The sequence below is a fragment of the Primulina tabacum genome, chromosome 14, assembly GCF_025594145.1.
Source record: "Primulina tabacum isolate GXHZ01 chromosome 14, ASM2559414v2, whole genome shotgun sequence".
Taxonomy (NCBI): Eukaryota; Viridiplantae; Streptophyta; class Magnoliopsida; order Lamiales; family Gesneriaceae; genus Primulina; species Primulina tabacum.
This window is the reverse complement of record NC_134563.1, coordinates 35,765,791-35,780,603: the sequence shown is the minus strand read 5'-3', so window position 1 is coordinate 35,780,603 and position 14,813 is coordinate 35,765,791. Positions and strand designations below refer to the sequence as shown.

At 31.1% G+C, this 14,813-nt stretch overlaps 2 protein-coding genes across 3 annotated transcripts; one reads left to right on the top strand and one right to left on the bottom strand.

Annotated features, from left to right (window-relative positions):
• Positions 1 to 3,623: 3,623 nt before the first annotated feature.
• On the top strand, positions 3,624 to 8,761 carry LOC142525377 (vacuolar protein sorting-associated protein 45 homolog). Of its 2 annotated transcripts, XM_075629656.1 has the most exons (13): positions 3,633 to 3,843; positions 4,333 to 4,535; positions 4,706 to 4,785; positions 4,959 to 5,186; positions 5,331 to 5,456; positions 5,560 to 5,640; positions 5,726 to 5,867; positions 5,988 to 6,166; positions 6,806 to 6,961; positions 7,461 to 7,568; positions 7,650 to 7,771; positions 7,880 to 8,011; positions 8,199 to 8,761. In XM_075629656.1, the coding sequence occupies exons 2-13, from the start codon at positions 4,418 to 4,420 to the stop codon at positions 8,257 to 8,259; spliced, it is 1,533 nt and encodes a 510-aa protein (XP_075485771.1). In that variant the 5' UTR covers positions 3,633 to 3,843; positions 4,333 to 4,417; the 3' UTR covers positions 8,260 to 8,761. The 2 variants fall into 2 exon arrangements, with proteins under 2 accessions (XP_075485772.1, XP_075485771.1); XM_075629657.1 differs by lacking the exon at positions 4,333 to 4,535 and having other exon boundaries at positions 3,624 to 3,843.
• Positions 8,762 to 11,244: 2,483 nt separating this feature from the next.
• On the bottom strand, positions 11,245 to 12,899 carry LOC142524680 (uncharacterized). The gene is made up of 3 exons (XM_075628732.1): positions 12,744 to 12,899; positions 12,425 to 12,620; positions 11,245 to 11,958 (listed from the first exon to the last, which is right to left on the bottom strand). Exons 1-3 carry the CDS (start codon positions 12,897 to 12,899, stop codon positions 11,519 to 11,521), a joined length of 792 nt encoding a protein of 263 aa, XP_075484847.1. The 3' UTR covers positions 11,245 to 11,518.
• Positions 12,900 to 14,813: the final 1,914 nt, after the last annotated feature.

Sequence of the window (14,813 nt, the reverse complement as noted above, 5' to 3'; positions counted from 1 at the left end):
ATTATTTTTTTATTGTAAAAAAACAAATTCGTAACTAAGCATTGAATTTTTTCAAATACTTAGTTTTACTTGCGAAATACCTAATTTCAATTTTAAAATACTTGATTTGGTAAATGAGATACTCAGAATGTGTATTAAAATACTGGATATTCAAATATGCAACGTAAGTTCACCAAGTATTGGTCTTTCCTTGGAATATGCATTTGGACGACATATCCTTCTCATGTGATATCTATTTTGTAAAAAAAAATATCAAATTTCAACTAAGCATGAAACTTTTAAAGTACTTAGTTTACTTGATAAGTACCTAATTTCAGTTTCAAAATACTTGATTTCATAAATGAGATACTCAGAATATGTAATAAAATACTTGATATTTCTAATATGCATTATGATGCAATTTCAATGCATTTGAAATTTTAACAAATACATTGTTCGTCACTCCTCATGAAATAAAAATAACAATTTATTTCGGTATACAAAGAAAGAACTTACTTTTACTCCAGGACAAGTATGCTATTATATTGTTGTTAAAAGTAAGTGCTTATTTTGATCTGCAAACAGCTTACTCTTACTCCACGATCAGTAATGAACTGTGTTCATTTCTTTAAATGACATGAACAAGTATTCTAATAAATCTTAGTTGGAAAAACCAACCATGACTGAATTTACGTGGCATATTCGAATATCCAGTATTACATCACATATTATGAGTATCTCATTTACCAAATCAAGTATTTTAAAATTAAAATTAGGTATTTCACAAGTAAAAGTAAGTACTTCAAAATGTTCAATGCTTAGTGATCGAGCAAAACTTTCATTGTAAAATTCTTCGTAAAAATTAATAATATTCAAGCTCGAAATAATCGCAAGTGCACGATGTCAAGTAATAATATAGTGTACAAGAGTACGAGTATCGTTCCTCTAAGGAACTGTATTTCTCAATTATTATTCTCAGTTATTCAATTTTTAGCAGCGATACTTCAGATGATTATTTACTACTACAATTACTAAATAAAAACTCAATGAAATTGTTCAAGGATTATATGATGAAATAAATAAGCTAGAATGATTGATTAAAGTTCAATGATAAATGAATTTGTTGAGAATCTCGGTTCACCTACCCCTCGCTAATCTACTTAATTCGTTCGACAATGATCTATGTTTTCGACGAGATTTCCTATTCAATTGAACATGCCCTCTCAAACTATGTCAAACTAATTCAACTCAGCGTAGTAATTAAATCTCTTTAATTATTTATCTAGGGTGAATTGCATGTTGGTTTATTTCGACCTACTGGACTATGACTATCGACGGGTATCCGACTTCATATTTCTATGTAAATTGTAAATCAACGGATTATGCTACTCAAATTTCTATCTCGGGCTATTCTCTCGAAGAACATTGTATGGAAATCTTCGCTCCAAGCTTGTTTTATCTTTCAAAGCTTTGTAGCTGCTGAAAAGTCCTTGAACATGTCATCCAAATGTATCTTAGAAGGAAACCCGATCACTTGGTGAACTTACGTTGCATATTCGAATATCCAATATTTTAATAATCATTATGAGTATCTCATTTACTAAATCAAGTATTTTAAAACTGAAATTAGGTATTTCGCAAGTAAAACTAAGTACTTGAAAAAGTTCAATGCTTAGTTGCAAAGTTGTTTTTTTTTTTTTACAATAAAAAAATAATTAAATGAAATGAACATGTCATCCAAATGTATCTTGGATAGAAATGCGAGCACTTGGTGAACTTACGTTGCATATTCGAATATCCAGTATTTTAATACTCATTCTGAATATCTCATTTACCAAATCAAGTATTTTAAAATTGAAATTAGGTATTTCACAAATAAAAGTAAGTACTTCAAAATGTTCTATGCTAAGTTGAATTTTTTTTAAATAAAAAAAATAATTAAATGAAAGGAACATGTCATCCAAATGCATCTTGGATGGAAATGCGAGCACTTGGTAAACTTACGTTGCATATTCGAATATATAGTATTTTAATACTTATTCTGAGTATCTCATTTACCAAATCAAGTATTTTAAAATTGAAATTAGGTATTTTGCAAGTAAAACTAAGTAATTGAAAAAGTTCAATACTTAGTTACGAATTTGTTTTTTTTAACAATAAAAAAATAATCAAATGAAATGAACATGTCATCCAAATGCATTTTGGATGGAAATACGAGCATTTGGTGAACTTACATTACATATTTTAATATCCAGTATTTTAATACTCATTCTGAGTATTTCATTTACCAAATCAAGTATTTTAAAATTGAAATCAGGTATTTCGCAAGTAAAACTAAGTACTTCAAAAAGTTCAATGCTTAGTTACGAATTTGTTTTTCTTTTAAAATAAAATATATATATATATATATAAATGAAATGTAGATGTCATACAAATGCATCTTTGATGGATTTTTTAGTAGGCAATGTAAGTTCACCAAGTGCAATGTAAGTTCACCAAGTGTTCGCATTTCCATCAAAGATGCATTTGTATGACATCTACATTTCATTTATATATGTGTGTGTATATATATATATATATACATACATACATACATATATATATACTAAAATATCCAGTATTTTATTAACTTTTATGAGTATCTCAATTACCAAATCAAGTATTTTAAAATTGAAATTAGGTATTTCGCAAATAAAAGTAAATACTTCAAAATGTTCAATGCTTAGTTGCGAATTTGTTTTTTTTTAAATAAAGAAATAATTCAATGAAATGAACATGTTATCCAAATGCATATTGGATGGAAATGCGAGCATTTGGTGAACTTACGTTGCATATTCGAATATCTGGTACTTTAATACACATTCTGAGTATCTCATTTACCAAATCAAGTATTTTAAACTGAAATTAGGTATTTCGCAAGTAAAACTAAGTACTTGAAAAAGTTCAATGCTTAGTTGCGAATTTGTTTTTTAACATAAAAAATAATTAAATGAAATGAACGTGTCATCCAAATGCATTTTGGATGGAAATGAGAGCATTTGGTGAACTTGTGTTGCATATTTGAATATCTAGTATTTTAATACACATTCTGAGTATTTCATTTACTAAATCAAGTATTTTAAAATTGAAATTAATTATTTCGCAAATAAAATTAAGTATTTCAAAAAGTTCAATCTTTAGTTGCGAATTTGTTTTTGTTTTTTTTTAATAAAAAGTATTTAAAATAATTATACATGTCATCCAAATGCATCGAGAATGATGAGTGGAAAGAGAAGATAACCAACAAAAATATGTATTTATATAAATTTTTTTATTAATTACAAGGGTAAAAAGGTAAAAATGTATGAAACATGTAGTAAAAACTAAGTTGATCTTTTGTCAGGTATTAAAATACAAAAAAAACTAGTAGATACTGAATCTTAAATATATCATATGCAGCTGTATTTTTCTCCGAATTATCCATTTTTTAAACTAATTTTATATTATAAATTGCTATTACCATTTGAATGCATTTTTTTATTTTCCTAAAAATATTTTTAAAAATATAATTTAGTTAAAGCTTTGATTAAATATTTTTTCCATCTATCCAAGAAAAACTTGTCATCTTATGAAACGACGTCGTGGGCTACCTTCTCCGGGCAATTATTCTTCGTTCTTGATCTTTCTTCTACAGCTTTCTATTCATTTTCATTAATTTAAATCTCACCCGAGATCGTTGTGTACGATTCATCATATCGCAGTGTAATGCATTTCGATTGTATGAATTTGCAAAAATGGTGCTGATTACTGGTAGTTCGAGACTACATCAATCGCATGTGACAAGATATTTCTGGGATGAAAGTTATCGTTTTAGACTCTCATACGGTGATTATTTCTTCTGTTATAGTTTTTTGTTGTTCATTTGCGCCTTTTATGTTCATTATTTGGTTTTCATGAATTATTCAGCTCTTAATTAGTTATGGGGCAGCTTATGGTCACGCATTTCTTTGGAATTAGCGTTTAATTAGTTGATTTATGGTGAATTAGCATTGTAAGTGTAAGTATTGGTTGAGTGCTTCCGCGTGGAGGAAATTATTAAGTAGTTCTATACTGGAAATGAGTTTAATTGACCGATGACAGTTTGTTATTTGGAACTTGGATTCCTTTTCTCGATTTCTCTTTAATGAGCAAGGAAACAACTTTTATACAAAGATTAAGCTTGATAAACTAACTGATCAAAGTCTGTGTGTAATATGGAAGCCTGTGTCATTTATCTTATTTTGTTGATGCATATTTCAACGCAATTCACCAGCAAATGTTTTCTTAGCCTATGGTGTGTTATTTATTTATTTTGGATTCGGTGACAAATTGCAGGTTAGCATTGTAAGTATTGCATATTCACAATCAGAGCTTTTACAAAAAAAAGGTGTTTCTGGTGGAACTAGTGGATTCCATTTCCATGTCAAAAGAACTCATGTCACACCTTAAAGCTGTTTATTTTCTTCGTCCAACTTCTGAAAATATTCAACTCATGAGGTGCCAGCTGGCTACCCCTAGATTTGGGGAATATCACCTCTGTATGTTCTTTTATGTAACAAATGTTTTTAGTTTATTCAGAAGTTTATTACTTTTTACTCTAAGTCAATATTAGATTGTAAGTTGTGAAATTCTTCAAGGCATCCCACTTTTACTGGAATGCAATTAAACCAGTGGTTGAATTTCATTTATTTGTTTATGTCATTCACAGTCTTTTCCAATATGTTAAAAGACACTCAGCTTCATAACTTTGCGGATTCAGATGAACACGAAGTTGTTCAGCAAGTGCAGGTAACTTGCATATTAGTGTTTCTTTCTTGCTTTAATCTCTTGGGAAGCTAATTGGCTGGAAATATGAAAGCTATATCTCTACTAGTTGAAGATTAATTATTGATTCTCGATGGACTATTCGACTTTTGAGTTTCATGGGTGTCCATTTCTTATGGTTGTTTCTCAATCTTCAGGAGTTCTATGCAGACTTTGTTGCCGTTGATGCTTATCATTTCACATGCAATATGATTTCAAACCACATGTACATGCTCCCAGCTGTTGTGGATCCGTCAAGTTTACAACATTTTTGTGATAGAGCAGTTGATGGAATTGCTGCCATCTTCCTGGCTCTGAAACGGAGGCCCATTATTCGATATTCACGAACATCCGATATCTCAAAAAGGATTGCCCAAGAAGCATTGGTGAGAATTCTACCACTTTGTAGCTTCTAAGAATGATTTGGTTTATCGTGTATTTACGGAATTATTTTGGTTAATTGTGCTTAATGTGTCCTAGAAAACTTTTTCTTTAAACTGATTTTAGCTTCTCATCCCTGCGTACAACAGAAGCTGATGTACCAACAGGAAAGTGGTCTTTTTGATTTTAGACGAGCAGAAGTTTCCCCATTGTTGCTAATTGTGGATAGGAGGGATGACCCAGTCACTCCTCTTCTCAATCAATGGACATATCAGGTTATGGTCTTCCTTTTTAGAAGTGGTGTTGTGTTTTTTGGGGGGTGGGGGTTAATAACTGAGAGGTGCACTGTTATAACTTTTTTACTATTATCATCTGTAGGCGATGGTTCATGAACTTATAGGCATTCAGGACAATAAGGTAGATCTCGGTAATATTGGAAAGTTCCCAAAGGACCAACAGGTTGTGTTCCTTTTCATGTTGCATGTACTGTTATGCTTATACGAGCATGGAACATTGAATTTTAGGTGGTAAATTGTGCTTTCAGGAGGTCATGCTGTCTTCTGAGCAAGATGCCTTTTTTAAAACCAATATGTATGAGAATTTTGGAGACATTGGCATGAATATTAAAAAATTGGTGGATGATTTCCAACAAGTTTCGAAAAGCAATCAGAGCATTCAAACAATAGGTTACAACTCCTACACATTTGCAAGCACAATCTTCAATCTTATGTTTTGGATGTATACTCCTTTAACTTTTGGTAACCAGTGACACTTTCATATATATTGATTACTTGGAATTTGTGCAGAGGACATGGCTAAATTTGTTGACAACTACCCAGAATACAGAAAAATGCATGGCAATGTTTCCAAGCATGTGACCTTGGTCACAGAAATGAGCAGGATCGTCGAGGAACGGAAACTAATGCTTGTTTCACAAACAGAACAGGAATTGGCTTGCAATGGTGGGCAAGGGGCAGCATTTGAGGTACCCATGAAACTTTTTTCTGGTAGTAAAATGAATCTGCCATGGTCAGTGGCATACCGCCTAAACCAGTTCTTGATTAATCAAAGGAAGTTTGCGAGAAATTAACTAATGAAAACTAATCTATTAAAATAAAAGTTGCATCTGGCTTTTGCGACTGCTCATGCTCCTTTCACAGATGGCCCAAAGTTCTAATGTAGAACATTAAGGCTGTCTATCAATTATCAAGGGGCCCAGGAAAGCCTTGTACGATATTCATTTTAATCTTTATTAATTTGATTTTCTCTTTAATCCCTCCTGGGAAAACCATTTTGGTATTCATTTGTGGAGATTTATACAAATTTAGTTGTGATGATTATAAACATCATGAGAAAATGGTTGCACGTACAACTTTGCTGGTTGTCTTTTAGATTTAAAATTTTTAACACTGTCCATTTTTTTCCTTAATCAGTGTCAAGATGGTTTCAGTAGTTGTGTGATAAAATAATTGTTTCCAGTTACAGTTGAAATAAACAGATGTGCTATTTAGGTGACTGCAGCTCTTCTCAGTGAAAGATATCTCATGTTTCCTGAGACATTGTAATGTTTCAAACCAAAGACAAATGTGTGCATGATTGTCTTCTTCTGTGTGTTTCTGTGCAGGCTATCACCAATCTTTTAAATAATGAAAGTGTCTCTGACATTGACCGTTTACGGCTTGTCACGCTGTATGCTTTAAGATATGAGAAGGATAGTCCCGTCCAACTAATGCAGTTATTCAATAAATTGGCATCACGGTCTCCAAAGTATAAGCCTGGGGTACGTCTCATAGAATATTTACTCTTGACTTTCGTTTGCTGCAGTGAGTGAGTGGAAATGCCATACTGTCTTGCCTCCATATCCTTTACAATTGCCTACTCGTATATCATGTTTTTCTCTTTTTTGGTGGGATTGGAGTGGTTTCATTACATAAAATTCACCAACATGGGCTTTTCACTGTTGCATGGGTTTGATCTTCAGCAGGTGTTTTGTATCATCCTTCATGTTATGAACCTACTGGATTTTTTTTGTCAGTTAAACCTTCCGATATTTTTCTATGCAAAATTGTTGCTTTTTATATGGTTTTACGAATTAAAGATATTTTGGATACTAGTTCTTGGGTTATTTCTTGTTTTACATTTGAATGCTCGTGTTATCTTGGTATGACATAGCACGTGAAGCCTGAATCTCCCAGGGGCTCGGTTAGGCAGGAAAATATATGTTTCTTTCCGGTCAATTGTTCTAAAAAATTGCTTACCCTTCTCTGTTTGGTTGACAGCTTGTGCAATTCCTGCTCAAGCAAGCTGGAGTTGATAAGAGAACTGGGGATCTTTATGGAAACCGAGATCTTCTAAATTATGCCCTCAACATGGCCCGTGGCCTCAAAGTTGGTCAAGAAATCTCTCTATCTCACTTCAATTAAAAAGGTGTTTGAACATACTGAATATAAATTTGCATGCTTGTTCAGGGGGTGGAGAACGTGTATACTCAGCATCAGCCTCTGCTATTCCAGACAATGGAGAACATTGTCAAAGGGCGTTTGAGAGATGTAGATTACCCCTATGTTGGAAATCATTTCCAGCAAGCCAGGTGGGATTTTAATAATGTTATTTGTATGAAGCTGCGTTCCTGAAGCCCATTGACATGTATATGGTTAGTTACTGTATCCTGAATCTCTACAGCATTATCTTTTTTCAGGCCACAAGAGGTGGTAATTTTCATTGTTGGTGGGACTACTTACGAGGAGGCACGTTCTGTTGCGTTATTGAATTCCACGAATTCTGGGATTCGTTTCATTCTTGGTGGTACTGCAGTTCTCAATTCGAAAAGGTGTCATTAATATAATAACTAAATAAATAACCTTGATGACCATCTCAATTAAATTCAGCTTGTATCCACCTCTTACAAATTATGCTCGAAATCTTATTTTATATAGCCTGCACACCATACTTGCACGAAAAGTTCGTTTATAAAAACACGGAAGTTGTCCTTAAATTTTTCTGTGGTAAAAATATAGGTTTCTGAAGGATCTTGAAGAAGCTCAAAGAATTGCTCGAAGCAGCACTGGTGTAGCTTGAAATTTATTTACCTTCGCCCCTCAACTTTTGTAAGATGCGTACAATCACCATACTCAAGATCACACATACTCCAGCTACTGACAGTGAAATTCTTAATTGTATCGAAACCACACACGCCTGTTACATAAATTGATGATGACATCTACTATTTTGTTTTTGGTTGATCGAGATATCGCTTAGCTCGGCAGAGGTCCAGCTAAAATCAAGTTTATCAAACAAATTACCCGGTTCGAGGTCAATATTCTTCGGTGAAACCATATCAAGGTGCTTGTAATTTGCACGGTATCTGGTTTTTATTTGTACAAGAAGGTTTTCCTGTGATAGGAGCTTTTTTCATCTCCAACTATTTGTTGGACGATGCCATTCTAATTAATGTCAAGCGTCCCTAGATGGGCTTAAAAATCTTGTGCTTGGTAAACCGTACCACCTTGCCGGCTGTATTTAACCATTCACAAAATATTTCAATGGCTGCGTTATTTTGATTTTCTTACCTTTTCATTGTTCAAATTCATTTGTAGCTCTAATATAAACATTGAAAATACTAAATCTCTTGAATAAAATATACATACACAATCTTTACAGTTTAGTTGGCTTTGTTCTACTGAGTTTATTTATTGGAAGTGTCAAAACAAATTAGGAATTTAACTATTTTGATCAATTAATGTAGTTTGATAATATTTTCACGCTCGGTCATTGTTATGTATATGTATGTATGTATGTATGAAATATTATCACATTTATTTTAATAAAAGAGATGCAAGTATACATCCCCATACTATCCTGGTAACTGTTTGAGAAATATTAATCCATAAATGTTATTTTCAAATAATATTTGCAGCACATCTAAGTTCAAGATTCAGATTAATAAAAAATTTGGAAATAGAAAAAGTACCATTATATATATATATATATATATATATATATTTTATGTGGCTTGCGTTGCGTAACATCCTATCTCATAATTTCAATTTATAATTTAATGAACTTCCATAGTCTGAACATGGTATAATTAATAATAATAATAATAATAATAATAATAATAATAATAATAATAATAATGTAATAAGACAAAAAAGATGGTTGATAAGGTATAATAATATTGGTAGTTAGTTCGTAGGTGTCCCAAGGATAAGACCAAATCGAAACATTAAATAAGAAAATTGATTGATTATGTTAGATTTTGGGCTCAGATGGGGAAAGTCTCGTGAGTCTTGTCTCTCTCTCTCTACCAACTCAAATAAATTCGAAAAATTCGACTTTGAAAATATTTTGCATGACTAGAAATTGAAGCTCGGTGAGTGTTTACGAACGAATTCAGGTCACTCGTTCCTGTTTGACCATTTGGTTCACTGTAAATTATTTTTTTTCCAACTTAGGCCAAGAATTCGAGTTACATGTCATGAATTAAAAAAATAATTAATTAAGATTTTCAAGAAGAATTTTTTTTTTTACAAGACCAAGATTACTTTCTTGTATTTTCATGAGAAAAATGTTTGAAAACTCGTACTTTAGATCAAACTTTTAGACTTAAGTAGAAAATTGGCTCTTGATTCATCGAGAGATATTTCTTTATTTTATCTTTTAGGGATCTAGTAGTTATTTACAAGTAATAATAGATTTTTATATAATTCTATTTTAATTTGGATTCTACATTGGGTATGTTATATAATAAACATTGAATGCTTAATAAAATAATATTATCTTGCATTTTTATATCTTCTCTTTTTATTATTATTATTAAAAAAACTCACGTGAGATTGTTTTATAAGAAACTTACTTATTATTATTATTTTATTTTGCTTCCCAAATTTCTGAGACTAATTTAGTTTAACAGCAGCGGGTTTAAACATTCTTCGGCTACACTAGACTTATTCAAAGAGTTTGGATTCAAGAATATATGTAAGAAATAATTATGCAAGTCATAACATAAATATTCATATGAAATTGACATCTCAATTGAAAAAAGATAATATGTATGCCAATTCAAGGATATCAACGCCATGTTAGAACCACACAGACACCACATATGCGTCACGTCAGAAAATCAATAAAATTACAAAAATAACCAAAAGAAGAAACCAAGACTGAAATTTGATAACATGTCAAAATCACACAAAGCAAAATACGTTTTCTTAAATAATAATAAGAAATAACGATGATATATTCACACTCAAAAACTTTCTATGAGGCCTTCAGCCCCAGCTTGCAAGTGGACAATTCTTCGACAATATTTCATTGTAACCTCTTTAATTATATTTCTTTAATTGATAATATTCCAATGGATCGAGACTCGTGTCACGCAACCATATACGTATGTGTTAATGAATTGCAATTTCACATTTTGAGTTATTAAAATTATTTTTTAAGCAAATCATATAAAATTAACATTATACATTTTGGCAAAAAAATAAAAATAAAAAAAATCACACTAATGGTAGGGTAATTGGTTGATGTTAACCCTCTCATGCAGTTAAAACACATATATAGATCTGAGATTCAGTGGCGGAGTCACATGCATATATATCCGGGCTTTAGCTCTGGTGACCCAATTTTTTTAAAAAATTAATTTATATGTAAATTGCGTATAATTTTGGAATAATATGATATTAGTCTAGGTAGATCAGTTTAAAATATTAAAAGATTATAGAGTTTAAAATTCTAGCTCCGACAAAGTCATATTTCTGGTTCTGCCACGTCTGAAATCACAATCTTTCGTGCCTAAAATATTCAATTGATCAAATTTGAAGCTTCGTAAACGCGAAGAGACACCACGAATAAATTAACACAAGAAACTTGAACCGGTCATAATTGTAAGTAAAACAATACATGAGAGAATACTGAAGATTTGGATAATTTAGCCAAATCACCGTTATCAACCAAGAAATTAAGAGCTAGCTAGAAACATATATATACATATATACACACATAATTTTGTTATGTTGTTCATCAATTATGTTAACTCTGTATTCATCAATGAGATGACACTAATATGATAAAGCATATCAAAGTGATATATTTAATATGTGAGTCTCATTGGTGGGTACAAAAATTGACACGATGATGGACAACATAAAAGACCTAGAAGTTTATGCTTCGATCGCTTTGCATTAACCAAGAAATACAGAATAATTTTTACTCACTCGGCCGAATCTTGGCGAGTAAATTTTTGGTACCATAAAAAAACATCATAGAATTCTCAGTTCTTGTAACAGTGGCGTCGTTCTTGTATGTTCGATCCTCATATATAAAAGTAAAATCCTTAAGAGGTTTGGGTTTCAAGTTGCAGATCAACTTGAACAAAATCAAGAACACATGCATTGCCGTTTTGAGTCATATTGTATGTAGAGAGGCAACTCATAAATTCTGCAGAAGAAACCCTTTTGCGATTTGTGGAAAGCCACTTGGACTTCATGTGGCTTTCTTTTCTCCATGGGGGGATGTGTAATCCTCTCTCCGTAAGGGACTGTTTGGCGGCTGAGCAAACCAAAGAAACCAAATTGTCTATTTTTTCTTCAATTCCCACAAATATCAAAGGAAGGGCATCTCTGAGTTGTTCATAATTTGGTGTTGGCCTCGCCAATGTGAACTCCGTCCTGAAATCTAAGTCCACTATTAATCTGACTTCTCGCTCACTGCCACCATCTTTGTCTATCATCACCACTTCAACATATTCGTAGTTACCAGGAAAGTAATAAGAGACTGAAAATATACAGCAAATTAGTCTAACGATATAGCGTGTGATTTAATTCTAAAATTTTGCTGGAATGAATTTTTTTAAAAAATATAGATAGAGATCGAGACTTGGTTTTCTATATATTTTTTAATTCTTTACAGGTTTTTTTACAAGAATATTTTTATGTGAATCTTTCCGTGAATGATATATAATAATGCGGTGAGTGAAAGTTAATGATCTTGAAATTTGATCGATATCATCAGATAACCGATACCCAAAGTCAGCAAAACCCAGCTAAAACCCTTTAATGGAAATTTGATTTTTCCCATGTTTGTTTACCTATATCAAAGTCTTGAGTTTGTGATAAAGTTTCGGGTTGACCAATAATTGTAACCAAAGCCATTCTCCCTTCTAAAAAAATAATTTTTAATTAACCAGCCCTTTTGAAGAGGAATTATGTGTAGATATACAAGTAGAGAGAAAATATTGAACCTGAAGGACAATCAAAAGGAGTAGACCAAGAAGTCTGACAAAGATGGGCTTCATAATTATCCATTTCCAATCTGTAAACAATCCATTTTCTGAGCTTGTTGATGTTCTTCAAACCTAATTCATCCACATCTCTCAGGTACATCAAAACTTTCGCATAAATCTCAATTTCTGCTTCTGTGTGATCTTCCAATATTTCCTAAGAACACACAAACATGCTTTTATTACATGTATATATGAACAAAAAGAACAATGAAAATCCATGTATGTGTGTGTATGTAGATAGATAGATAGATAGATAGATAGATAGATAGATACTGACCTGTAAACTGGAATAATAATAAGTTGGCAGATCATCATCAAGTTGAGAACTTTGGGAAGGAAGATAAAAGACAGGATCTGTTACTGTTGATCCACCGGATTCAAAATAATCTCTGATCAATTGGGATAATCTATCACCTTGCGAGATGTGACTCATCTTTCTTGCTTGATGGATCCTAAGAAATTCAGACAACTAGAGTGCTGGTATCATGTAAAGTATATATTGAGCACTGTAAAAAATTAAAGTGAAATTAAAAAAATTTAAGGAAGTATCCAGATCCATGTTTCTAATTTTTTTTTTAAATGTATTTTAATTTCATGGAAATCAGGTGTTTGGATCCTTAAATATCTAGAAGCTACCTAGGGGTAAGTATATATGATTATTTCTATTTCTAAAAATTACTTTATAATAAGGGAAATATACTACTATTTATTTTTATTTTTATTTTTGTTTGCCCCGACAATCATCGGAGTTTATTCGAATCTTTATTATTCTCTCGAAATATTTTACAATTATATGATATTATATTATTTATATTAAATAATAAAATGAAATTTAAATTTTCTTATACATTTATATATATATTATATATATATATATATATATACTCTCATTTTATAAAATGTTTCGACACAAAGACACAAATAATTTATTGTTATGTAATAAATTCTATTTTATAATAATAAGAATTAAAACCAAGCATGCACTCCATTTAATTCTCAATAAATTATCGAAATATTTATTTTCTCAATCTAGATCATGCTGAAAATAAAAGAAAACATACCGAATATATACCATTTCCAAAAATCATATAATACTATAACATATATAGGAGTGCAAATAGTAAATAAACAGTTCACCAAACAAAATTGAACATATTAATTATGTGGTAATAAGAATAATTTGAGAGAGTATAATTAATGCTGCGACTTAATTGTATTATTAATTGTCTCCATCATGAATAAAATATAGTGCACGAAATAATGGAGAAATAACTTGGCAATTTATTCGTAAAAATGGTTGGTTTCTGAGTCGTCGCCCTATATGGTCTTGATCTGTTAATTAGTTTGAAGTTAGCGTATATAGGAAGTTAATCATACACGCGCACATTTATGATCAGGCCGTGTGATGAAGAATTTTCGCCGAAGATGATATTGTTGACAAAGAAATAGATGGCAACACAATAAATGTATTTATGGTGGTGTTTGGATGTCATATTTATTGAGATTCGGTAACTTCGTATATCAAATGACAACGAAAATATTCAGATGGGAAGATGTGTTTTCACACTGACGATGAGCTCTTCAAATAGATATATCTCTCCTCATTCAGAAATCATCTTTTCATCGAGTTATTTCTCTCATCTTATAGTATTTGAGTACTTAGTTCTATAATATTTGTGAGTTGTTTGTTCTCATGTACTAATAAAGTATGTGTTCTCTTTGGAAACACAGTGAGTGATTGTACACCATAAAAATATTATAACCGAATTCTTTTCATATTTCCCGTAGTTTTTATCATAATAATTTTTAAAGGTTTTTCACGTAAAATTCGATGTCAAGTTTTATATTTTATCTTTATATTATTGTCTCAAGTTGCTGCACGTGAGTCCAACAGATATAAGGATAATAAAATGAAATAAAATAAATTAACATACTGTGAGATTGTAACAAATATAAAATGATGTCACTAGCTAGAGAGCTTTTATGTTACTTAAAATTATTTTGCATGAGGAAACGATATATTAATATAAGTCAAGGTTTCATAATTCTAATTTCTCAAAAATTTATTTAATAATACTTATGCTTCAATCATATTTGGAAATAAGCATGCAGAAACCAAAATGGAACATATATAAATATAAAACATAAATTTCTTAATCAAATTAATATTCTTGGATTACAAACAATAACTAGACTCAGATCTCTTGCTTGTGAATGATCTCAATAAATTAAACACATCTAACACTATATATATTCATCTGTAACAAGAAATCTGTATTTTCATGCGTGGAAAACTCTAATATTAATATATTTTATGTCTATTTGATTTACGCACTTTTATATTAAA